Source organism: Ostrinia nubilalis, chromosome 28, assembly GCF_963855985.1.
Source record: "Ostrinia nubilalis chromosome 28, ilOstNubi1.1, whole genome shotgun sequence".
Lineage (NCBI taxonomy): Eukaryota > Metazoa > Arthropoda > Insecta > Lepidoptera > Crambidae > Ostrinia > Ostrinia nubilalis.
In genome coordinates this window covers 1,310,694-1,338,021 of record NC_087115.1, presented here as the reverse complement: position 1 = coordinate 1,338,021, position 27,328 = coordinate 1,310,694, and the positions used below count along the sequence as shown (strand labels likewise).

Genomic DNA, 27,328 nt, shown 5'->3' with positions numbered 1-27,328 from the left:
GCGTGAACACAAAAAAAAAACTAAAAATTAAAAATATTGCGTATAATAAAGTTCATCCCCAATTTTCCACCCTTGGGGGTGAAATATTTTCTTCAAATTCGCATGAAACCACCCTTTTGATAATACCTATTCAACAAAAAAATAATCGTTCAAATTGATTTATAATCGGCGGAGATATTGCGTATAAAAAAGTTCATCCCCAATTTTCCACCCTTGGGGGTTGTTTTTTCTATTATTAAATTTAAATGGGACCACCCTTGAGGTATTATCTATACGCCGAAAAAAGATTTGTTCAAATCGGTTCATAATTGGCGGAGTTATCGCGTAACAAACATAGAAAAAAAAAAAAAACATACGGGTCGAATTGAGAACCTCCTCCTTTTTTGAAGTCGGTTGAAAAGTACTTTTCGAGTATACAGGGTGGAATTTTGTAATGCCACCTGGAAGGAAAGTACTCTTAATATTGTAGATAGAAAAAAAATCTCAAAGAAAACATTCCTTTATTTTTGAAAAGAAATAGAACTTTGCATTGGCAAAGGGGGATATAGGCCAGGAGACATTCTGGCAAAGGGAAACTGGCATTTTCATCCTCTTATCTCTGCCACCTTGCTGACGCCTACGTTCCGTCTCTCTATGCGCGCTTTGAGCACGGCGATCTGCCTGCGCGCCGCTTCTATCTACTGGTGCAGGACCATCTTTGCAAGAGTAGGCCATTCTGGCTTGGGGGGGGACATTCTGGCAATGGCAAGGGGAGACTCTGGCAAGAAGAGGGCGTTCTGGCAAGGGGAGAAAGACATTCTAGCAAGGGGAGGGAGACATTTTGGCAAAGGGGAGGGGACATTCTGGCAAAGGGGAGGGGACATTCTGGCAAGGGGAGGGGACATTCTGGCAAAGGGGAGGGGACATTCTGGCAAGGGGAGGGGACATTCTGGCAAGGGGAGGGGACATTCTGGCAAGGGGAGGGAGACATTCTGGCAAGGAGAGGCAAGGGGGAATTCTGGCAAATCCGATCTCAGTTCATTCGTCCACTTACATCTCTGCCACCTTGCTAACGCGCCTTCAGCACGGCGATCTGCCTGCGTTCTATCTACTGGTGCAGGGCCATCCTAGCGAGAGTATGTCATTCTGGCTTGGGGGGGACATTCTGGCAATGGCAAGGGGAGACTCTGGCAAGAAGAGGGCGTTCTGGCAAGGGGAGAAAGACATTCTGGCAAGGGGAGGGGACATTCTGGCAAAGGGGAGGGGACATTCTGGCAAGGGGAGGGGACATTCTGGCAAGAAGAGAAAGATATTCTGGCAAGGAGGGAGCATTCTGGCAAGGGGAAATTGTCCTCGGGGACATTCTGGCAATGACAAGGGGGTAATTCTGGCACTTACATCTCAGCAACCTTGCTGACGCGCACGTTCCGTCTCTCTATGCGCGCTTTCAGCACGACGATCTGCCTGCGCGCTGCTTCTATCTACTTCTTCTTCTTCTCACTGGCGTAGGGCCATTCTAGCGAAGGTGGGCCATTCTAGCGAAGGTAGGCTATTCTGGGTAAGGCCCGAGAGGGGGGGGACTAGCAATGACAAGAGGATATTCTGGCAAGGGGGTAATTCTGGCAAGAGGATGCATTTTTGCCTGGGGGGGCATTCAGGCAAGGGCAGGGAGACATTCTGGCAAGAAGAGAAAGACATTCTGGCAAGGAGGGAGCATTCTGGCAAGGGGAAATTGTCCTCGGGGACATTCTGGCAATGACAAGGGGGTAATTCTGGCACTTACATCTCAGCCACCTTGCTAACGCGTACGTTTCGTCTCTCGATGCGCGCTTTGAGCACGGCGATCTGCCTGCGCGCCGCTTCGATCTGCTGCTCGATGCTTCCCTTCTGCTTCGCTTCCGCTTCGGGCGCTGCGGATGCGTCTGGCTGGGACGTCTCTCCTGTAGGAATTACAGTAAGAAGTTTTTAGGGTTTTTGTATTTATAATTTATACCAAACTTAGGGTGGATTCGACCAAACAAGAATAAATATTAATCTCAGAATAAACCGTCAGTTATTTAACACTAGCTGTGCCCGCGACTTCGTACGCGTGAAAACCCGTTTTCGCAACATTTTTCATTGTTGCTCTGCTCCTATTGATCGTAGCGTGATGTTGTATAGCCTATAGCCTTGATGTGTGTTATGTGTGTGAAAGAGAGTGTGTGTGTTTTTCAAACGCGCTCACTAGTGAGCTCGTTTGATGTAAACTCACACTCAGCCCACAGACACTGACTAAGGTAAACCTGTAACGCACATATTAATTAATACACAAAAAAGAAAACTTCTTGTACAAGATAGAAGAATTAATTAGTTAATTAGAGTATTTTCTTACCATTTTCTTTGACTGTATTATTTTCGTTCTTCTTCTGTATCTGTTCTTCGCTTTCTTGAGCATTGGTTATTGTCACGATTGGATTGTTCTGGAAAGAAACAAATTTATATTACGTATATTATAAGGAGACTGAGAGATAGAGAGAGTGATGAAGAGAAAGACAGAGCTAATTTCAAGAGTTCGTAACTCCTACCTTAAGTTTGAAAATTATATAATTATAAAAGCGCTTGCCAGCGCTTGTCAGCGCTGCTCCGTTCGTTCACAAAGGAAGCAAGTTGAATGGCATTTTATATGGCAGCGTCCAGCGCTGACCAGCGCGTGTTGAATCTTGTCGGCGCCGTTCAGTGCTTATCGGCGCGCGTACATATATTTTCCTGCGCGGGTTACCAGCGCTGACAAGCGCCGATAAGCGCTTATAAGTTTCCAGCTTTCTTTCTGTTTACGGAATAAGGCTAAGTTGCTGTATTCAAACTGGGCTCTTACCTCTTAAAACTATAGTCTGGTCCGTGAGCACGTAGAATTTTGTCCAATGACCCCAAGCTACCCATCCTTATTGCTCGCGCGTAATTATGTTGCTGTCGCGCTCGCACACTCACTGCGGGCGCCCGTCGCACAGTCGCGACAGCAATATAATTACGCGCGAGCGATAAGGATGGGTTGCTAGGGGTCATTGGACAAAATTCTACGTGCTCACGGACCGGGGTTTACGTTGCAAAATGAGCTCTTTTAAGGCTACATTGCAGTATGAGCTCCTAGCTTAAGGCTAGGAGCACTATCAGCTCCTAGCTTATGGCTACAATGCACTATGAGCTCCTAGCTTAAGGCTAGGATGCACTATGAGCTCCTAGCTTAAGGCTACAATGCACTATGAGCTCCTAGCTTAAGGCTACAATGCACTATGAGCTCCTAGCTTAAGGCTACAATGCACTATGAGCTCCTAGCTTAAGGCTACAATGCACTTTAAGCTCCTAGCTTAAGGCTAGGATACACTATGAGCTCCTAGCTTAAGACTATGACGCACTAAGAGCTCCTAGCTTAAGGCTACAATGCACTATGAGCTCCTAGCTTAAGGCTACAATGCACTATGAGCTCCTAGCTTAAGACTATGACGCACTAAGAGCTCCTAGCTTAAGGCTACAATGCACTATGAGCTCCTAGCTTAAAGCTAGGATGCACTATGAGCTCCTAGCTTAAGGCTACAATGCACTATGAGCTCCGAGCTTAAGGCTACAATGCACTATGAGCTCCTAGCTTAAGGCTACAATGCACTATGAGCTCCTAGCTTAAGGCTACCTTGCTAAATGAGCTCCTGAGTTAAGGATATGATTAGGATATGATTAGGCGAGTTCCTAGCGTAAGGCTACATTTTACGTTTAGCTCCTAGGTCAAGTCTATCTTACAATATGAACTCCAACCATAATACTACGTTCCATAAGTTACCTTAAGGTTATGTTGCAGGATGAGTTCTTGAGCCTGCCGCAGCCGCTTAGCTTTCAGAGCGTTGATGCGGGACAGTTTTCGCGGATCCAGCTCAGTTGTATTAACGCAGCCGGGCTGGAAATAACAATCGGAACTTTAATTCCTTATTTCGACAACTACCGAGTTTAACAAACATTAACATTGGTATAGTGTGCATAGTGCATTGAACGTAGTCGCTAGCGAATAAGATTTTAATTCTTCAAAATATCCGCTAGGGACGCTGTATAATCTGTCTTCATGACACTTTTTTACGCAGTCGCTAACGATGACGTTTGGTGTGAACTCGCACTAAACAGGGGGCCTAGTGCGAGTTTACATCAAATGACATTAAATGTATGACGGATTTTACAGCGCCCCTAGCGGAAACGTCCAAGAACTAAAATTTTCATACAATTTTTTAACGCGCCCACAAAAGTGTCATGACAAAGGGTTGTTGTCACAAGAGAAAATAATTTTGTTATTATTTTCATAAATAAACGGTAAAAAATATCTTTCGTCAACAGCTAGTGGCTACCGCCTAAAATTTGGGCCTAGATGGCGCAGTTTAAAAATGTCCAAGGATACATTTATAACAGAACGTTCTGCCGGGCTAAGATGAGCGCCGTGATAAAATGTTATCGATGATTTTAGACGACAAATGTATGGGCTTATCGCGTGAAATCGATAAAACGGCGTGATAAACGCTTATCGCGGCGCGCATCCTAGGCCTACAGAACGCTGTGTGGCGGATACCCTACCTACAGAATTAATTAAAAGATAACTTTAAAAAAAAAAAACCGACTTCAAATGCGTGAATACAAAAAAAAACTAAAAATTAAAAAAAAGTTCTACCCTTGGGGGTGAAATATTTTCTTCAAATTCGCATGAAACCACTCTTTTGATAATACCTATTCAACAAAAAAATAATCGTTCAAATTGGTTCATAATCGGCGGAGATATTGCGTATAAAAAAGTTCATCCCCAATTTTCCACCCTTGGGGGTGAATTATTTTCTTCAAATTCGCATGAAACCACCCTTTTGATAATACCTATTCAACAAAAAAATAATCGTTCAAATTGATTTATAATCGGCGGAGATATTGCGTATAAAAAAGTTCATCCCCAATTTTCCACCCTTGGGGGTTGTTTTTTCTATTATTAAATTTAAATGGGACCACCCTTGAGGTATTACCTATACGCCGAAAAAAGATTTGTTCAAATCGGTTCATAATTGGCGGAGTTATCGCGTAACAAACATAGAAAAAAAAAACTTACGGGTCGAATTGAGAACCTCCTCCTTTTTTGAAGTCGGTTGAAAAAGAACGATGATTTATACAAAAGGTGAATTAGTGAGGGACAGAGAAAAAGAATCATACCATAGGTCGGTGCACGTCCCAGAAGGCTCTCTCCTGGCTGTCCAGTACTTTTCTCTCCAGTTTATCCCGCTTCTTGTCGACCTGGAACAAGTATTATTTACTTTAAAGAGTACACCTTAGACATTGACATTATTAATTTATAATTTGTTGGCGCTTTTTTTCGTGTTTATACAAAATATTCGTATGAACAGGTACACTGTACCCTACGTCGTACCTTGCTCTGCGCCACTTGCGACTGAACATCTTCTGTAAGCGCGCTAGTGACTGTGCCTCGTAGTGTAGTTTATTATAGTGCTGTGGAGTGTAGTGTAATGTAGTGTAGCGTAGTGTACACACTTTAGGTGGCAGGCGCCTCGTATTCATTGAGCTCCGAGCGAGCTTAATAATTGTACACAGATAGTACCTGTGGCCTTCTCATATACCTTTGTTCGTGTCTAAACAAGAGTTTCGCCTGCATTAGTACACTGTAACACAGGGTACACAGTGTGTACTGGTAAAGGTGACTGACGCCCGTATTCACAAACATTACTATGAGGTCTCACAGTGCGCGTGGACATACAGAATGACACACGAACCAATCACAGAGCTCTATTCAATGCTGTGCGTTTGATTTTCTGCTTCACTTAAGCAAGCATCGTTTGTGAATACGGGCGTGAGTTTCTTCCGCCACTTCTCAGCACCAGCCCATATGTTGTCCCGAAGTGGTGGTAGGGCAAGCTACATTTGGGACGTGTATAAATGCCCTGGAAAGGGTATATGTACCGAATAAACTATTTGATTTGTACCCTAAGTCGTAAAACCCAAGCAAACTTGGCGGCGCACTGTGGCAGACGAGGCGAAGAAGATCGGCAAGACTTGGAGCGAGATCAAACACATAGCTCAAGACCGAACGCGATGGAGGACTGTTGTGGACGCCCTCTGCCCCGTCTAGGGGACATAGGACCTTAATGTACGTTTTCACCATTAATCCCTAATTTTTAAGTGATCCCTATGGTAACAAATAACATGAATTTTGTTTTCAAAGGGGTCACTTAAAAATTAGGGATTGATGGTGAAAACGGGCATAAGTCAAGTAAGTCTAGGTCGTACCTTGCTCTGCGCCTCGGCCTGCATGAATATAAACTCCCACTTGCGACTGAACATCTTCTGAAGGCGCGCTAAAGACTCTGCTTCGTAGTCGGCCAGTTCTAAGCGCGCTTTGTTCTGCATCGTACGCTTGCACAGATACACAGCTGGAAAGGTAAAAAATATTAGATTAGTAGTGTCATAAGTACATTACTATGAGGTGTCACAGAGCGCGTGGGCGCACAGGGTCACACACGAACCAATCACAGAGCTCTATTCAACGCTGTGAGTTCGATTTGCTGCTTCAATTAAGCAAGCATCGTTTGTGAATACGGATGTTAGTATTTTTAAAATTTTCTATATGTGTAAGGGAGGCCTGATTTTTTTTTCGGAGGCTAGGGAAATAAAGGTAGATCAAGGTACCTATAAGTTATATTGGTTGATTTTCATTTAAAGGTCTATTGTAACTAAATAATATTCTTTGAAATAAATAATTTGATTATTGAGGTTAAGATTAGAACGATCTTGATTATTGTATACAGGGTGTTAGGTAAATGGGTATATGAGCCGACACTAGCCCATGTTAACATGGGCATATAAATGGTATGGTGAAGTCAGAAAATTGATATTTTCATTTTAATTATTTTAATTTTCATACAAATCGGATTTTATAGAATTTATTTTGTGCTAGTGTCGGCTCATATACCCTAACCTAACCTAACACCCTGTAGATCTCGCACAGCTACACATTCAAATTGAAATTGAAAGTTTGTTCTATGTATTTTCATGTGGCAGCAAAAACGTTTTGTATTTTAATATTGAATCCTCTGACTACATTGCCTTTGCTAAATACAATAAGATTATTAATTCATTTATTTATTACAAAGTTTCATGCCGACTACTAAAAATAAAAGTTATTGTGTTATACTCACCATAATCAGTGTTCTCTGGTTCCCATTGGTTTGACGGCCAAAAGTACGGTGTTTGGAATCTGAAAAGAATGAAAAAGATAAGTGAATTAAGCGAATCATTCTGGAAAAAAGTAGATTTCTTATGCCTGTTTTCACCATCAATCCCTAATTTTTAAGTGACCCCTTTGAAATCAAAATTCCTGTTAAATGTTACCATAGGGGTCACTTAAAAGTTAGGGATTGATGGTGAAAACGAGCATTAGAGGTTTATAGAGGACCTAGGTAGTCGCGTATGACACACGTCACTATTGGTCGTATTACGTTTACGTAGCGTCGCATCACGTATCACCGTAGCTTTTTGTGGCGTACTGTCGCATACTGTAGCGTACTGTCCCGTACTGTAGCTTACTCTCGTGTACACTAGCTAGCCTACTCTCGCGTACCGTCGCGTACTGTAGCGTGCCGTCACGTACTGTAGTACTTTACTTAAGCAAGCATCGTTTGTAAATACGGGCATAGGTCTGCGTAGGGATATTCGATATACATCGATGTATCGAAAACATCGATGTTTACAATGCGATACATCGAATGGATCCGATGTTTTGAAAAGCTATTGAAATACTCGATGTATCGATGTTTTTAAGTTTTCAGTGTTAAAACATCGAATCGATGATAACTGTTGTAATACAGATAACAAAATGTCTGACAGTGCTGCCACCTAGTGTATGTATGTGTAATGTGTACTAACTACGGGTTTGTCAAATAAATAATTGTCTGTGCTGAACAACCAATGCGTTTTATTAGGTTATGGGCCCAGTCCCGACTTTTTTTTGTAAAAATTACCAGTTTAATTCACATTGAGTTGCACAAGAATGGCTGTGAACTTGTTAGTAAACGTTCCCAAGTTACGCGGACGAGAAAATTATGACGAATGGGCTTTTGCCGCCGAAAATTACCTCCTCCTAGAAGGCTTGGAAAACAGCATCAAGCAGGAAGATTGTGATGGCGTCAACGCTTCAAATGATGCGAAGACAAAGGCAAAATTGATTATGACCATCGATCCGTCATTATATGTCCATATAAAAGGCGTAAACTCAACCAAGGCATTATGGGACAAACTCAAGAATATGTTTGACGACTCCGGTTTTACTCGCAGAATAAGTTTACTCAGAAACCTGATCTCAATAAGACTCGAAAACTGTGATAACATGACTGCATACGTTACTCAGATAATAGAAACATCTCAAAAACTTAGCGGAACCGGGTTCAACATAAATGATGAGTGGGTGGGCTCATTGCTTTTGGCCGGTTTACCAGAGAAATATGCGCCGATGATAATGGCCATTGAACACTCCGGAATTAATATAACAGCAGATGCAATCAAAACAAAATTATTGGATTTAGAAGTCAGTACCGGAAGTGAAAATTGCATAGAAACAGCATTTGCCGCCAAACACGTGCAGCGTAACAAATATGGCGTCTCTCATTCGTACAACAACAAAAGTAATAATTCAGCAATGAGAAATACGCAAGCTGAGTCAAGTAATTCAAGTGTGAAATCGACCAATGGAAAGACAATAACTTGCTATAATTGTAAAAATGTTGGCCACTTCAAGAATAAATGCCCATACAAGAACAAAGCATTCCAGAAAAATAAACAAATGAATGCATTTAGTGCCGTATTTTTGAATGGCTCATTTAGTAAGCAAGATTGGTACATTGACTCCGGGGCAAGTTTTCATATGACATGCAACAAAGACTGGTTGAGAAATGTGTCTGAAAATCCACAAGTTACAAGTATTATGGTTGCCAACAACAACAAAGTTGAGGTTATGTGTTGTGGTGAAGTACAAGTTACAACTTCTGTACAAGGCAAAGAGTGTGATGTGATCATAAAGGATGTGCTGTATGTACCCAGCTTGGCCACCAACCTGATATCTGTGAGCCAAATGATCAACAATGGAAGCAAACCATCTTTCAAGTCTGATGAATGCCGTGTATACAACCAAAACAATATGTTGATAGCTACAGCATCACTGGAGAATGGCATTTACAAGTTGAACTTGAGTGAAAATACCAGTTCTTGTCCAGCAGTAGCAGCAGTGGTTGACAACAGAACTTGGCATAGACGGATGGCACATATCAACAGCAGAGCTCTCAATTTGATGAAAAATGGAGCAGTTGAAGGCATAAATTTTCCTGATGAAAGCAACATAAACATGACAAGCTGTAAAGTGTGTTGTGAAGGGAAGGCCACCAGGTTACCTTTCACACATGTTGGCACAAGAAGCTCTGATGTTCTGGAAGTGATACATGCTGACATTTGCGGCCCAATGGAGACAAAGTCAATTGGAGGCTCCCGCTACTTTCTGACTTTAGTAGATGATTATAGCCGCATGTTGTTCATCTATTTTTTGAAGAGTAAAGATGAAGCACTGAATTGTTTTAAGGAATTTAAGAGTATGGTAGAAAACCAAAAGAATAAAACAATTCAAGTATTTAGAACAGACAATGGTAAGGAATTCTGCAACAGTGCCTTTGATAGTTTTTTGAAGAGTTGTGGAATAATACACCAGAGAACCAACCCCTATACTCCGGAACAAAATGGTTTAGCTGAAAGACTAAATCGTACCATCATAGAAAAAGCAAGATGCTTACTGTTTGACGCAAATCTAACAAAGAGGTTCTGGGCAGAGGCTTCGCACACAGCTGTATACCTGAGAAACCGTTCTATTTGTGCAGGTTTGAACAGCAAGACCCCTTATGAAATGTGGACAGGGCAGAAACCAAACCTTGAACATGTTCGCATCTTTGGTAGCAAGGTTATGGTCCACACTCCCAAGGAAAAGAGGTTAAAATGGGACAGAAAAGCTACAGAATACATATTGATTGGTTACCAAGATAATGTCAAGGGTTACAGAGTATATAATCCTAGCAATGGCACGATAACAACAAGTAGAAATGTCATAATAATGGAAAACAAAGATGATGATCACTGCAGCAATAGTCAAATGTTGGTAGAAAACAGTGAAGAGATATTGCAAAATGTAGTTTCAGAGGGGAATTGTGAACAGAATACCTCAGATGAAGAAATGGATAAATCTCTAGAATACCATGATGTTGAAACTACTGTACCAACTGCAGAGGAACCTGAACCTGAAATACAGCCACCACCACCTGTAACACAGGAAGAATCTGGACGTGGAAAGAGAATAAGAAGACCACCTAAGAAGTATGGTTTTCTAAACATGACAGTTGCTAATGAAAATGAAATGGATGAAGGTTTTTTGACATTTACTGAAGCTATGAGTGGATCTGAACAGGAAAGTTGGAAGAAAGCTATCGCAGAAGAATTAAGATCATTTGAAGAAAACAGTGCATGGGAGTTAGTTAGTGTACCTGAAAATGGAACTCTAGTAAAATGCAAGTGGGTGTTTAAAAAGAAAAGTGATGTGGACAATAAAGTGCGTTACAGAGCTCGATTAGTGGCGAAAGGGTATTCGCAAGTGCCTGGTGTAGATTATGAAGAGACATTCTCTCCCGTTGTGAGACACTCGACATTGAGACTCTTGTTTGCCTTGTCAGTGAAATTAGGACTTAATGTAAGTCACTTAGATGTTACCACTGCATTTTTGAATGGTGAGTTGAAGGAAAACATTTTTATGGAATTACCTGAAGGTTTTAATAATGCTAAAGATTGTAATTGTGATAATAAAGTTTTGTTGTTGAAAAAGGCAATTTATGGCCTCAAGCAATCTTCTCGTGCATGGTACCAAAAAGTTGACACTTGTTTGAATGACCTGGGTTTTAAAAGATCTGAGCTAGAGCCTTGCCTTTATACAAAAATGAGTAATGATGTAAAGTTAATTATTGCCTTATATGTCGATGACTTTTTTGTGTTCTCAAATAATAGCACTGAAACTAGTAAATTAGTAGAAATATTGAGTCAAAAATTTAAGTTGAAAGATCTGGGTGAAATTAAAAATTGTTTGGGAATGCGTGTAACTGTTGATAAAGAACTGAATGTTATTAAATTAGACCAAGAGCAGTATATTGAGAAATTGTTAACAAAGTTTAATATGTCAAATTGTAAAATGTCTGATACTCCTATAGAAGTTAAAATTAATTTGGAAAAAGCTGAAGTTTGTGATAAACAATTACCATATCAAAGATTAATTGGCAGTTTGATGTACCTTGCTGTGTTAACTAGGCCTGACATTGGATATGCTGTAAGTTTCTTAAGCCAATATAATAATTGTTATGATAATTGTCACTGGACACATGCAAAAAGGATCTTGAAATATCTAAAGAAAACTAAAAGTTATTGTATACAATATGTAAATGATAAATCAGAATTGCATGGTTTTGTTGATGCCGACTGGGCAAGCAATTCTTTAGATAGAAAATCTTTTACTGGATATTGTTTTTTAATGTGTGGTTCTGTTATCTCTTGGCAAACTAAAAAACAGAGTACTGTGGCCCTGTCGAGCACCGAGGCAGAGTACATGGCAATTTCAGAAGCTTCCAGGGAAGCAATTTACTTGAGAAATTTGTTTATAGAAATTACTGGTGTGTCATGTACACTAAACTTGTTTAATGACAGTCAAAGTGCTCAAAAGTTGCTCAAAAATCAAATGTTATATAAAAGGTCCAAGCACATAGATGTGCGCCATCATTTTGTCAAAGATCTAATCACCAGCAATATAATTAAAGTTAATTATTTAGACTCGGGTAAAATGCCAGCTGATGTCTTAACAAAAAGTTTGCCATCTGTAAAACATTATTTTCTGTTAGAAAAATTAGGTTTATGTTTATTGTGATTTATTAAAATGAAACATTTTGTTATAGAGGGGATGTTGTAATACAGATAACAAAATGTCTGACAGTGCTGCCACCTAGTGTATGTATGTGTAATGTGTACTAACTACGGGTTTGTCAAATAAATAATTGTCTGTGCTGAACAACCAATGCGTTTTATTAATAACCAATTAAAATTTCATAAAACTCAAGTCTGACCACTAAAATTTTACTTATACGGACAACCCAACTTGTATTTTAAAAATGTTGGCAACACTGCGTACGAGTGCAGTGAGTAGTGTCTCTAGTGACAATAAAAAAAAACTGTTATGTCAATGTCGCGTCACGCGTGTCGGTTGGCGAGTTTGTTTGTGTCAATCAACAAAGAAATAGGCTGAAAGGCAAACGTTTAAATAAACTGTTGTTTTTGCAGTCTTCCAAAAGAACACTGGAAATACTTAGTAGGATATAACAAACTTATAAAAATAAATGCGGATGTTTTTTTTTGTTCTTACTTTAATATACAGTGTGAGTCACGTTAAAGTGTACATATGAAAATATGTGAAACTAGACCTATTTTTATCGACAAAAAAAAGGTCAAAAAAATTTTGGATTTTTTTTAATTTTTTAAAGAATTTTTTTTTCTTACAATTACTTCTCGTAAAGAAAACGTAATAACTTTTAAAGTAAGAGGTATATCCTGATAAAATAAAAACAGTAATAATGCTAAATAACAGGCGATACTAAAAAAAAACATAAAATACCCAGAAAATGCCAACAAATAATAAAAAATTATACTTTTTGAAAAAAATCTGCTTTTAAATTCGTGTTTTTTTGGTTATTTGATAAATTTCTCCAAAAAATGCCCCTATAACAGGTATTTTTTATTACTTTGTATTATTCTCTATTGTATTACTTTTGTAAAACCAAAAATTGCATGTCTCTATCCCTATCACAACATTTGCTATGATTGTTTAAACAAAGGCCTGCCACCACATTATTCTCCACTACAGGTGGAGACAATTTTAATTTTAACTAAAATGCTTATTTTACTTCGAAATCTTTTGTTTTTATTTGAAATGTAACTCGTCTTTATCAAAATTACAAATCGAGCCAGTTTCAGTTTCGTTGTTAACGAAGCGTTGAATGGCCCGCCCGGAGAGGCTTAGTTCAAACGATCATTGCAAACATTGTGATAGGGATAGAGACATGCGATTTTTGGTTTTACAAAGGTAATACGATAAAAAATAATACAAAGTAATAAAAACCACCTGTTATGGGGGCATTATTTGGAGATCAAATAACCAAATAAAGTATATTTTTTTATTATTTGTTGGCATTTTCTAGGTATTTTATGTATTTTTTTAGTATCGCTTATTATTTAGCATTATTACTATTTTCATTTGATAAGGATATACTTCTTAGTTTAAAAGTTATTACGTTTTCTTTACGAGAAGTAATTGGAAGAAAAAAAATTCTAAAAAAAATAAAAAATAAATCTCAAAAATTTTTGACCTCTTTTTTGTCGATAAAAATAGGTCTAGTTTCACCTATTTTCATATGTGCACTTTAACGTGACTCACACTGTATAATGAAGATTTTTCTCATGTATGGCTTTTACTGTTTTTTAATAATACAATGCTTAAATTAGTGGATTATAAAAAATCTTAAAAAAGTACTCGATTTATACAAAACATCGATGTTTTCTTCCAATACATCGAAAGAAATCGATGTACAGTTTTAAAATATCGAATCGAAAAAAACATCGATGTTTTTTCAAAGTGGACACCCCTAGGTCTGCGCCGGTGAAAACCACTAGTGACCTACATTGTCGCGTACGACACACGTCACTATTGGTCGCATCACGTACTCTCGAGTACCCTCGCGTACTCTCGAGTACCATAGCGTACCCTCGCGCACTCTCACGTACCCTCGCGTACCTTAGCGTACTCTCGCGTACCCTCGTGTACTCTCGCGTACCCTCTTGTACTATCATGTACCCTCGCGTACTCTCGTGTACCATCACGTACTATCACGTACCCTTGCGTACTATCACGTACTCTCGAGTACTATCACGTACTCTCGTGTACTATCACGTACTCTCGTGTACCCTCGCGTACTTTTGTGTACTCTCGCGTACCATCACGTACTCTCGTGTACCCTCACATACTCTCGCGTACCTGTAGTGCGTGCTATCGTTCTTCACGGTCAGGTTGTGGTCGTCGATCGGGAACAGGTATCCGTGGGCAGCCAACAGGTGTGCCAGGTGCAACGCTTCCCAGGTATCTTGTAAGCGCAGTGAGCGGGACAGCCGGGAGACTAAAATGCCCGTTTTAACCTTCAAACCCTATTCTTTAAGTGACCCCTTTGAAAACAAAATTCATGTACCATAGGGGTAACTTAAAAATTAGGGATTGATGGTGAAAACGGGCATAGGTCTGCGCTGGTGAACACCACTAGTGACCTACATTGTCGCGTACGACACACGTCACTATTGGTCGCATCACGTATCGTTAGCGTTGCGTACTGTAGCGTACCCTCGCGTACTCTCGTGTACTCTCACGTACTCTCACGTACCATCACGTTCTCTCGTGTACCCTCACATACTCTCGCGTACCTGTAGTGCGTGCTATCGTTCTTCACGGTCAGGTTGTGGTCGTCGATCGGGAACAGGTATCCGTGGGCTGCCAACAGGTGTGCCAGGTGCAACGCTTCCCAGGTATCTTGTAAGCGCAGTGAGCGGGACAGCCACGCGACCAGGTCCGCGCCGGTGAACACCTGGAGAACAATGGTATAATAGGTTATTAAAACTGTATCAATGTAAATGTTACATCAAAACTCATAATCGGCCAAAACCACTTTTGACTGGACAATCAATGGACTGGATCAGTCAAGTGATATTGACCAAGGGCATACCACTTTTGACTGATTTTTGGAATCAAAAGTGGTTTTGACTGATTATGAGTTTTGACTGCAACATAAACACCATCCTTTGCCTTAATGAGGGTTTTCGCGTATGAAAAATCCGCCAGATGGCAATACGTAGACGCAAGGTCCAAATGCTGCATGATTGGTTATTTTTGACATGACATTGACAGATATGTCAAAATCCACCAATCACGCAGTCAGACCCCACATCCACGTCCCGCCATCTAGCGGATCTTTCATACGCGAAAACCCTCATTCCACTCTTTTAATAAATACTTCCAATAAAAACGCCTCTTAGGCCGAGTTGCACCTCCTAATTTTAACGGTAATTAATTAATTATTCTGTCTAATGGCTTCAATGGTGCGTATTTGAAGCACACTAGTTTTGCCCCAATGTCTGTGACGATATCCGGTGCTTTTTGTATGGAGTTTGACAGATTTCTGACGTTTGTTAAAGTCGAAATAGGTGGTGCAACCCAGCCTTAGAGTAGGCGCACACCGTTGATTTTTAGTTGGCCGATAGTTGTGCCCGATTTTAAATTGTATGAAGAATCGGCCAATTCGAATCGGTGTAGTGTGCGCACTCCCATACATGCCCATACTGATCAACAGCCCGACTAAACTATCGGCCGACGAAAAATCAACGGTGTGCGCCTACTCTTATAGTAGAGAGACGAGGTGAGTTAGAACAGAGGAGAGTTGTGTGTATTTTCATTAAAAAAAACTCATTTATTTTTGCAAATAGGTTTTTAAAAAGCACTTTTACACATCCCAATATTAACCCTACCACTGCTTCGGGACAATAAATGGGTCAGTGCTGAGAAGAAGCAGCGCAAGAAACTCAGTCAATATTTCGAACTGCAAAATGCTGGCTATAGGTCCTGGCTACACAGGAGTTGCAGCGGTGGGAACGAGGTGGGAATAGTCCCGTTACTGCTTTCATTCAAATATGGATTCGTGCAATGTTACATACCGATGGAATCTTGGACATGAAACTCTTGACAGTCTTCACGGGAACCCCCGTGTTCTCATCCTGCATCTTCTCGATGATGGCTTCCATCTGAAACGACATTATTTGTAACAATGAGTAACATTTCCTGGGTATAGTCTGGTCTCCGAGCACGTAGAATTTTGTCCAATGACCCGAATCTACCCATCCTTATCGCTCGCGCGTAATGAGGGCTATCGTTTTAGCGCTCACCAGTTAGCGCCACTGTAGAGTAAGGTCCTGTAACTTGCTAGTAGCTAAGACAGTGGCACCAACTGGTGAGCGCGAAAGTGGTAGGAGGACTATCGCATTTGCACTCATCAAGATGGCGCCACTGTAGAGTAAGGTCCTGTCAATCGCCAGGGGTGCCAACTGTTAAGTATAAAAACGATAGCCCTCATTATATTGCTGTCGCGACTGTGTGACGGGCGCCCGCAGTGAGTGTGCGAGCGCAACAGCAACATAATTACGCGCGAGCGATAAGGATGGGTAGCTTGGGGTCATTGGACAAAATTCTACGTGCTCGGAGACCAGGCTTTAGAAAAGCAAGAGTTTGAATTAAGATCATAGCAGACTTATCAACTCGGAAAGGGATCAACACCGTATCGCCTTTCGCGAGCTGTCATCGCCTCTTGCGCGCTGTCAGACGCGAGGCGTTTACGTTACGGTGCGGATAATGGAGGAGTATGGAGTTTCATACAAAGAATACTGAACCCGAGTTGATACGGTTACGATCCCTTTCCGGGTTGATAAGTAAGCTACGTCCTTTAGTCCATCAGATAAGTTAGGGGGCGTCCATAAATTACGTGAGACAATTTTGGCCATTTTTCAACCCCCCCGCCCCCCTTGGTGAGATTTGGTGAGATTTTGCCTGACCCCCTCCCCCACCCCCCTAATCTCACGTGATATTTAATAAAATGCCTATTTTGCAATGTTTATGCTTCGAGTCTACTAGATTAGATTATATGAAAAAATCAGTAACCCAGTGTCGTGCCACGCGCAGTGCAGGGTTCCGTAGCTTCCCGTCGTTTAGTAAGACAAGCAATTGCTTCAACCTAGGACCAGTTTTTTGATTCATAGTTAAAATAACTAATTGTTAAAGGACAATGTTCGTTCTCCATACATTGTTCGCCTAAAGAACCAACAATTTTGACATATTACTACCCGAAAGCGAAATAATACGATTCTGTGTGTAAGAACAATGATTCCTGATGGACACTTGCCATAAAATTAATGATTAAGAATATTAAATCACAGCGATTTTATAATATGTCGTTTATGACAACATGGCGTCTAATGTATTGTGTGAATGTATGATCACCGATTCGCGAAAAATGTTTTGTACTGTCGTCACGCCGAGTCGCAGCCAAATAGTATAAAATAATAGAACAAGTTTTAGAAATACAACTCGGCATTCCACTTTTACAATATGCCCACATATTGCACGTAAATAAACATCATGAATCGTAGGTTGTTTCCACCCTTGTCATCTGACACATGAAATAAACTCCTATTGTATTATAGATATCGAAGCCGAATCGTATATAATAATAGAATGGGTTTTGGAGATCACTCGGGGTTCCACTTTTATAAAATACCTACATATTACATAAAAATACCACGAATCATGAGTTTTCTTTTCACCATTTACATCTGACACGAGATAACAAACTCCTATCTCCATGACTACCATCGTAGTCTATGCCAAAGACTACAATATTTTAAGCAAGAAGTTTCAAACCTTAGCGGCTACGGTAACCCCTGGGCCACATACATCATGATAACATTCGGTCGACACCGGAACGAAGTCTTGCGATTATGCAAAAAAGCATCGTATTCTAGTGCGGCTATATCACGTTCAACCGGGGTTTTAATTCGACTAAAGTCCTGACTAAAGACTGGAAGAAAATACGCCGCATTGTATGAGCACTTCGTGTTCGTTAAAGCGGCTTCAGATCTAGAGCCCACATAGTTTTCTTTCCAATAATATCCGCAAGTAGCGCTGCATGATCTTTACAACAAAAACGGCAATAGTTATTAAGGTGCCAAAATTATATGATTACTTTGGCACGGTATTATACACGTTCGAAGATTTGTCATTTTCATTCATTTCTTCATCATCATCATCATTTCAGCCACAGGACGTCCACTACTGAACATAGGCCTCCCCCAATGACTTCCACATCGCACGGTTGGTAGCGGCCTGCATCCAGCGCCTTCCCGCTACCTTTATCAGGTCGTCGGTCCACCTTGTGGTGGGTTGACATTGCAGAATATGACTTTTGATAGGTTCATCATAGAATTCGGCGGGGATATCCTCACGGAGGAAGTTCGTAAAAGGGCGGAACAAGATCTTATAATAATGCAAGGCCGAAGCTGTTACGCGCGTGCTCCTACGTGTAATCCGGCGAGTATGCAATAAATAGTAATGTCTGGTAAATAGTGGTAATACGTATCGTTCGTTCGTTCGTTTCAGCCGAAAAGACATCCACTGCTGGACAAAGGCCTCCCCCAAGGATTTCCACGAAGACCGATCCTGCACCGCTCGCATACAGGCACCTCCCGCGACCTTCACCAGATCGTCGGTCCACCTAGTGGGAGGCCTGCCCACGCTACGTCTTTCGGCTCGTGGTCGCCACTCAAGAACTTTCCTGCCCCAGCGGCCATCAGCTCTACGAGCTATGTGCCCCGCCCCGTCTATGTCTGTATGCGCTACGATTACAGGGTATCATTTTGCATAGTCGCAAGACTTCACTCTGCTGCTGTCAAATCAATGTCGCATAATGTTATCGCAATGTGTGTGGCCCTTGGCCAAATCACAGAAGCCTATGCGAAGAAAGAGCACTTGAATGACAATAAAAATCAGGGTTACCATTTTATAAGATTTCCTCACTATTGAGGGTAACAAAGTAACATTAATAATCTAGCCATTAATTACATTTATTACCTATACGAGAAAGTAAAGCAACATGCGGTTTTATTTTAATTTGTAAAATATTAAACCCCTCATATTTGTAACAGTTTGTTCCAAGTTTAGTTTTACTGTTTTGTTAACAGTATTGCTGTTTCAGCTGTCACTGTGAAGCTTTGGGAAAATAAATAAATAGAAAAAATATTAACATAAATATTTATTTAAGTTTTTATGTTCATTATCATAATATGCCAATTTAAGTTACACTGTGTGACAGTCTTTGACACTAAACAAACTCTTCAGCTTAATAATACCTACCTACAGGGCGTTTTTATAGTTACTCTTGCTGATGAAACAAGAAGGGTTGATTCTACTACTGAAATACAACTACTTTTCTTACAGGACCAATATCAAATTCTCAAAAAAATTCACATCCTCGTGATGGTGATAATTTCTATGGAGAGGTTTTTTTTATATTCGGTCTCTTGGGATAAGTTATTCCATTTGAGCAGTAGAATTAATCCTTTTTATTCGATCACATATAAAAACAACACAAGTGTTTAGGAAAACTTCTTCTTTGGTATGGTATCACTACGGAGTTATAATGTCGGCAACTCTGTATCACTGACTTGTAACTTTCAAACAGCATGAATAATAAGGGCACCACATTGGTTTTCTTTCTGAAAAAAGGCTTTCAGTTTTAGTACTAACCCTTTAGCACTATTTCATTGAAATAAAAATACAATAAACGCACAGAAGACTGAAATTGAGTCAACTGACGTGACATTTATAATTTGTTGACATTATGACAGTTTGACAAGACTAGGGATTGAAAAAGTTTTAATTGAAAAAGTAAAATGACAATTTATTAAAACGATTCACATGGATATAATCGATTAAAAATATTTATAAAATGTTCTGATACTTGCCTGTAGCGATTATCCAATCCTGGTTTCTACTGAAAAACTACCTCGTGGCAAGATTTTAATAAAATAATAAAATCTTTATCTTCTCTTTCACAATCTATAAAAGTTCATTTGGTCTATTATTATACATGTGCTATGAATGAGGGTTTTCGCGATTGAAAAATCCGCGAGATGGCAATACGTAGACGCGAGGTCCAAATGCTGCATGATTGGTGGATATCTGTCAATGTCATGTCAAAAATAACCAATCATGCAGCATTTGGACCTCACGTCTACGTATTGCCATCTGGCGGATTTTTCAATCGCGAAAACCCTCATTGGCATAGATTATGAGAGACTGGCAACTATACTAGGTTGATATCAGGTGATCCGTCTGCTCATTTGCCTCCTGTCACATAAAAAAAAATATATATGTTTCTCACACTTCACGCCAGCACATTTAGCCAGACTTAAAATCATTGATAGTAATTTATGCGATTGTGGCTCTGAAGTAGGTGATATTAATCACATCCTGTTTTCCTGTCCGAAGTATGATCGCTCCTTTTTTATGTCCTCATTGTTAACCCTCCGTGTCCCTTTTCCCACTTGTATTAATACCCTTTTATGCACAAACGATCAAGATATTTATAAATGTATCTCCTTATTCCTATCTAAAAATGATATAAAGGTTTAGTCTTTGTACCTCATATATGTTTTATATTATATTCCTTTTTAATTTCCGAAATTCCGATATTTCCTACATTTCGTTTCCCTACCTTTGTCGTGGCAAATGCACAAGCCGTGCGAGCCAAAAAAAAAAAAAAAAAAAAAAAAAAAAAAAAAAAAAAAAAAAAAAAAAAAAAAAAACTGGCATTGGATTCAACATCGGATTCTGACACTTTTACAGTTATGATACCATGAATATCAGTTTATGGTCCTAATTATTTTTATTTTATTTACGACCTTCGACCAGTTGGACACTTTAGATATCTTCTTGTAATAGTGTCAAACTGTCAATATCTTTTTAGCTTTTAACGCAAATCTAGTCTTCAAAGCAGTTTAATCGATTTATTTTATTTTCAAAATCGATATTTTATTGTCTATGATGGCCGCAGGAACATCACTATACATGGACTCCCAGCAATAAAGTACGGTAATGCCTCGTACAGATTTTATCGGCAAAAATTATGGAACTTGATAGGTTTTAGACCATGCCACGCACCAAAACGTCCGGAAGTTGTAATAGTATTATAGAATAAACGTTAAAAGACTTATTTATTTAATTTTTCAATGCTTAAGTGTCCATTAGAATGAAAGGGTGCTTAATGTATTAAAAAAAATAGAAAATAATTATGATGGGTTAATGTTTTTGGGCGGTTTTTTAGGCGGTTTCTGACAATGTCCTTTTGCTACTAATGGTTAAATATTAATAAAATGTAAACTATTAGTTAAAAAATGTGCTAAAAGTCAAGTTAAACATTGTTATAAAAACATTTTTTTCTGTTATTTAACCACTTGTCATTTGACATCTGTCAAATTTGACTATTGGTTACTTTAACTACGAATACATAATATTTTCATACGTATGTATTGTCATTTTTTAGGATTCCGTAGTCCTGACAAGGAACCCTTATAGTTTCGATATGTCTGTCTGTCTGTCTGTCCGAGGTTTCGCTTGGAAACTATTGGCACAGGGGAGCTGTAATTTTGTAAAGGTATGTATATTAATCACGCCGACAAAACGGTAAAAAAAAATTTTGAAAACAAAAAATTTTTTTCTAGGGTAGCTTTCGCATGTAAAGTGGGGATGAATTTTTTCAAGGAAAACTAAGGTAATGTATCTTAACCGTTATGGTTAAGATACATTACTTAGTTTAAGAGTAATAGTCATTTGACTCATGTATTATACAATTTCTTAACCAGTAAAAAATCCTTAGAAGAAAATATGAAAAGTGACTTTAGGTGAAGTAATGGCTTGCTTCTGAAATATATTGTGGTAACGACAGACAACTACGGAACCCTACACTGCGCGTGGCACGACACGCACTAGGCTAATTTTTTACGCAATAGCGATGCCGATGATGTTTTTTTAATTTCGAATTTTCTTAATTTCGACATTTATTCTGCATCTTTAGCATTCACAAATGCAGATGGAGGCATTTTTAGTTTAATTTGATTAGACGGTTTAGAATTTGTCATTATCATCATAAAAAAAAATCATTTTTTTTACTTCAATAACCCAGTTTTCTGGCAATTTTACTCTATTTCTTGCGGGAATAATTACGTGATATTTTCCGAGACCCCCCCTCTCCCCCACGTGAGATTTAGTGAGGTTTTCGTTGACCCCCTCCCCCCCCCTAAAAGTCTCACGTAATTTATGGACGCCACCTTATATCAAAAAATACTCGACATGCGTTTCCACTTTTTTTAACTAACAAAAATTGAAGCGCCGAAGTTCAAAAGAAGAGACCCGTGACGTCAAGGCGTGGTTAAAAGTTTAGCACTTTGTGACGTCATACGGAACTTCATTTGGGAGACGTTTTGGGTGAAGGAACTATGGAAGACAGCACACCAAACTGAACACTATAAATTAACACCAAGGTCTGTAGGTCTAAATTACCTTCTTGTAAATGAGGTAGTTGGGCGATTCTTCCGGCGAAGGTATGGTGGACATAAGAGCCTGCACGTTTGGCGGTAGGTTCGAGAGGGCGCCATCTTTTGTGTCCTTTTTATCTTTGTCTTTCTCTTCTTTTACATACTTGGAGTTGTCCCTGAAAAAAAAACATAATAAATAAGGAAAGGAAAGAGGAGAAAAGAAAGAAAAATAAAGAAAAAAGAAATGAAATAAAAGAAAGAACAGAAGAAAGAAAGAAAAAACGGAAAAGAAAGAAAAAATAAAAAAGGAAAATAAAGAAAAGAAGAAAAATAAAGAAAAAACCATAGCACAATTTAGGCGGTCTTATCTATAGACAGCGATTTCTTCCAGACACCTCAGAAAGAGGATAAAGATTCATGTTGGACATACGATAGCCGATTAAAAATCTGTAGTCTGCTAATATTAGTAGCTTGCTTCAAAAATTATTAGTAATTAATCATAAAATACTACCTTTGTAGCCTTTGGAACTTTATTTTAAACATTATTTAATCTGCATCACTCAAATTATTGTGGCAACAATTAACACTAGTTCTAGTTGTAATAGTTCGATGAAGCACCTGATGTCATGCCCTGAGTGCCCAAGCAACTGCACTCAGGAGGATTTGATGAGTGCTACTGACAACGCCACTCTTGTGGCGGAGTTTTGGGCTGACACTGTGTAGGTTTGTTGTCGACTCGAAAAGAAGAAGAAGTTGTAATATAATTATTTTTTAATCTTCACTACATAATAAACCAACAGCGTCTGTCTGTCTGATACTCAAACACTACTGAACGGATTTCCATGTCGTTTTCACAAAAGATAGAGACCCATGAGGAAGGTTTAACACATTGATGGACAGTAACGTCTACAAGCATTCAGGTAGTAAAGAATGATACTACAGAACGCCTATAGAAGTCATAGTTTTTACTCTTTTAAATTGACACTACTTCCCATAGGCAATGTATTAATAAGTAGTCATTTGTCAAGTAATTCTTAACTTGTACTGTTCACCAAAGTGTTAAAAAAGAAGGTTAATTTGTCTTTGTATGAACAACCGATTCTGCGGGCGACGGGCAAATAAGCAAGAGCTAGTTAATTTTACATACATCTGTTAAAACCACAACTCTATTGACAATTACAGATTTTACCTCATATTATCTGAAAATAGCAACAGGAAAAACAACTATAATTCTATTTCTGTAATAAATCTGACTTAGTAAGTAAATAAGTATCTTATGTAATTAAAACATAGTCTGCTAAGCCTATACATATGTACTTATATTTTTTCTAAGAATGGCTAAACATATTCAATAGAAACATACAATCAAATCTTTCCTCTTTATAATAATTAGTGCAAATTATTAAACAGATCCAATCAAGAAGCAAAACTGATTCACAGAATTTATTGTCATTGCCAAATATGATAATTTTATGATAGGACTTCCTCTTCAACAAAATTGGATATCAAATACCATAGGACAGATAACAATACACCCACTGAAGATACAATGTTAAAATATAATTAAATGTTGAATTAAAAGTGCCGACAATAAAAAAGGAGCTGAGCAAATACTGTGCCAAACATAAGGCTCAGGCTGCAATGCAAAACCAACCAACTCGTTATTACAGCCATATTTGGTAGCAGGTGGAAGATTAAAATATTTTTAGTTTTGTTGAGCCAAAGTTGCCCTTTATATTACAGCTAATAGCACTTTTACAGAATATAGTGCAAGCAAATACACGGTTTACACATCCAAGAATTACTTTAACCCACTGCCACTGGTTCGGGACAATAAATGGGCCAATGCTGAGAAGAAGCAGTGCTTAAAAATATTGATGTCCTAGCTGCCCTGGCAACTTCACACTCATCAGAAATAATATAGGATTCTAGTGGTGAAAGAATCTTTCATACCTTTCCAGTAGTTTCGAAACCTGTTCAATACAAACAAACAAACAACAAATCTTTTCTCTTTATGTATTAGATTTAAAATAAAACAATTTTAATAAATACCTGGATGGTCCTTGCTGACAGGCCTTCTGAGCAGCCTTTTCTGAAGAGTTCATCGTAACCATTTTAACATAGGATCCACCCGCGATGCTCGAAAACCAAAGTTCACAGTCCAATCAAAAATTGACCGCCATATAAGATCCTCTTAAGATCACCACTAAATAAACACACTAAAACTACATTACAGCTTTATGTGCACCACTTATAACTCATTAAAAGCCACAGTACCACCGCGGAATATAAATATTTACGATATAAATAGGTCTGCGATAACCATGTCTAGCAGTCGATCTACGTACGCATTTTACACACAAATATACAGTTATTTAACACAGTAAACACGTATTGGACACAGTCAAGAGATTCACTTTGGAATTAAATCACTTTTTATGAATGAAACATTGTTTTTATCATAACATTTCAAAGTTAATTGTGAGAAAACGTAGTCGCGTAGAAATATGTATTTTTCTCGCCGTTTTTGGCAAATAACGTCACAGAATCCACATTAATGCAACGGAATTAAAGAACTGCTATTTTTTATTGTGTTTTACTCATAACTTTAGCACAGTATTACGATAATCGCCCCATTTTAGAGATATTTTATTTTTTGTATCAAAGCGAATAGATCCAAATGTCAAATCTTCGTTCGCCATATAACTTTTTTTTACAAGAATGTATGTAGACAGAGATAGAGATATACAAAACATGCTAGCTAAAGCGAGAGAAGAAATATCTCCAACTATAACTCTACCAAGAAAGGAAGTCACATTTCCTTTAACTCTAGTATGCAATATATAACCTACTTTGTTTAGCTATGTCAATTCAGAAAGAGGGCGCATGTGTTGTGAAGTTTATTGAACGCTTGTTTGGAGCTATTTTTAGATTAACTTTTTTAAATACTTGATAAAATAAATAGATTACATTTTATTAATTTAGGCTTTTCTTTTTACAAAAAGGAACAATTTGTATCCAGTTTAAAAATTATTTTAATTAATTACATATATCCGGAATTTTATGAATTAGTTTTGAACAGCACTACTAGATGGCGTTGCTAGGTAAAAGTTTAATTTATTTTGTTAAAAATATAACGCTGATTTTTTTTTATTGTTTAAATCCTCTACATAATGAGAAATAAATTAACTTGCATTATCAAACGTTTCTGTCTATCCTTCCGAACTAAAAAACCGTTCACTTTTAACATTGATGTCAAAATTTGCATAAGAATCTATTAATTTGCATTTAAAAATGTAGCGTCAATCCTTGCTAAAACATTGTCTCTTTAAATAATATGTTGTGATAAATTAAACTCCATAGGTTGCCAGGAAGAGATCGCTCTAAAGTCTAAAGTGATAAGACCGCCTAAATTTTATTATTGTTTATTTCTTTCTTTCTTGTTTTGTGTAGGTATGTGGTGTGGCGACGCCACTACAAACTAGTGACCAACAGATGGCGCTGTCACTACTTCACTATGGCACACTCCGCCGCTCATACAAACCTGCATCGCGGTGACGGAGTTTTAGATCCTGCCAAGTATATATAGACAAACCAAGATGGTGTAAATTGAACCTTGGTCCCCGAGCATAACACCCGCTCGGAAGGAAGCACTAACATCTAGCTTCCTTATTGTGGTTGAGCATCATATCCCACATTGGTGACCCCGACGTGATGTGAGACGCAACCTCCATCACCACCATCTTCGGCATCAGCCTCCGCCATCCTCACCATCTCCGCCACTCCGTCCTCAGCTCCAGTCTTCAACAAGCCAGCATCCAGCCTTCAGGGACCATCGCAGATCGCAACCGACCTTCCTGGTTCCTCGGCAGCAAGCAACCGTCACTTCACTGGTCACGGGTACAGCTCTGGCCCAGCTCCACGCCCGACCATCGAAGACGCCTCCGCTCACTATCCCGACTCACCGTGGATAGAGCACCGCAACCGCTCGTCTCGACTCACCGCAGACTTGAGCACACTGGCACTTGTAAGCTCATCACGCACAGACTGCTGAGCTCATCCTGACGTCATCCACCTCCGGTTCTTCCGGGGGGAGTGGTGTGGCGACGCCACTACAAACTAGTGACCAACAGATGGCGCTGTCACTACTTCACTATGGCACACTCCGCCGCTCATACAAACCTGCATCGCGGTGACGGAGTTTTAGATCCTGCCAAGTATATATAGACAAACCAAGATGGTGTAAATTGGACCTTGGTCCCCGAGCATAACACCCGCTCGGAAGGAAGCACTAACATCTAGCTTCCTTATTGTGGTTGAGCATCATATCCCACAGTGGTATACCTACCAAACAGGACCGCAGAATTAAAGCTGCGATAAGTAAAACGCCCTCCTTTTTCAGTCGTCTGAAAGAAAAATCATTTTGGCGCCAAATTAAAAAGTGCATTTGACTTTCGACCTTCGCGGCACAATAATGCACGCGGATGAATAGAATGTGTTCCTTGTGCCGTGTTAAAAAGCTATAAGGTCGTTTGCTTTCGAATCCGAGGCCGGCCGCATGCCACCCTCCCTTCGATTAGGCGGCAGACACACTGGGGATAAGTATAACCCTTTCAGCACGAGAGAAAAATTTGACGATTTCTAAAAAATCGCGTTAGTTTCTGGGGTCTTTAGGATCTTAGTAAATAGAAAAAAATAGCGAAAAAAATCAGGGGTGACTTTAACCCCCCTAAACCCCCCCACACGATCGTATCAATCCGTCATGAACCTATGAATAGCTATTTCATTACAATTACAATTTAAACTAATTAAAAAAGACATTTTAGATATAACGAGCTTTATTATTCTTTATAAAGACATGATATCGTAATTAGATACTAATTTCTGCAAAAAAATTCAAAAATAGCTCATTGCCCTAACCTAGAACTCTGTCAAAACCTGAATGTTGGGGGTAGTAGCATCTTAAAATTGAACATGAGCCTTCGTTTTTAATAATAACTTATTTTTTTTGAATCTCAGATATCGAGGCTATTATTCAATAACA

General features: G+C 39.1%; 1 protein-coding gene across 1 annotated transcript in view; it reads right to left on the bottom strand.

Moving 5' to 3' along the window:
* LOC135085180 (regulator of G-protein signaling 7-like) overlaps positions 1-24,979 on the bottom strand; it is a 37,170-nt gene extending 12,191 nt beyond the window's left edge. The window contains exons 1-11 of the mRNA XM_063979933.1: positions 24,337-24,979; positions 22,310-22,460; positions 15,859-15,945; positions 14,555-14,735; positions 14,138-14,276; positions 7,182-7,240; positions 6,274-6,416; positions 5,185-5,265; positions 3,791-3,904; positions 2,351-2,438; positions 1,763-1,919 (exon numbers count right to left, since the gene is read on the bottom strand). Coding sequence (XP_063836003.1) covers positions 1,763-1,919; positions 2,351-2,438; positions 3,791-3,904; positions 5,185-5,265; positions 6,274-6,416; positions 7,182-7,240; positions 14,138-14,276; positions 14,555-14,735; positions 15,859-15,945; positions 22,310-22,460; positions 24,337-24,398 — 1,262 coding nt within the window. The 5' untranslated portion in view covers positions 24,399-24,979. The remainder of the gene's footprint in view (positions 1-1,762; positions 1,920-2,350; positions 2,439-3,790; positions 3,905-5,184; positions 5,266-6,273; positions 6,417-7,181; positions 7,241-14,137; positions 14,277-14,554; positions 14,736-15,858; positions 15,946-22,309; positions 22,461-24,336) is intronic.
* Between the last annotated feature and the right edge of the window lie 2,349 nt (positions 24,980-27,328).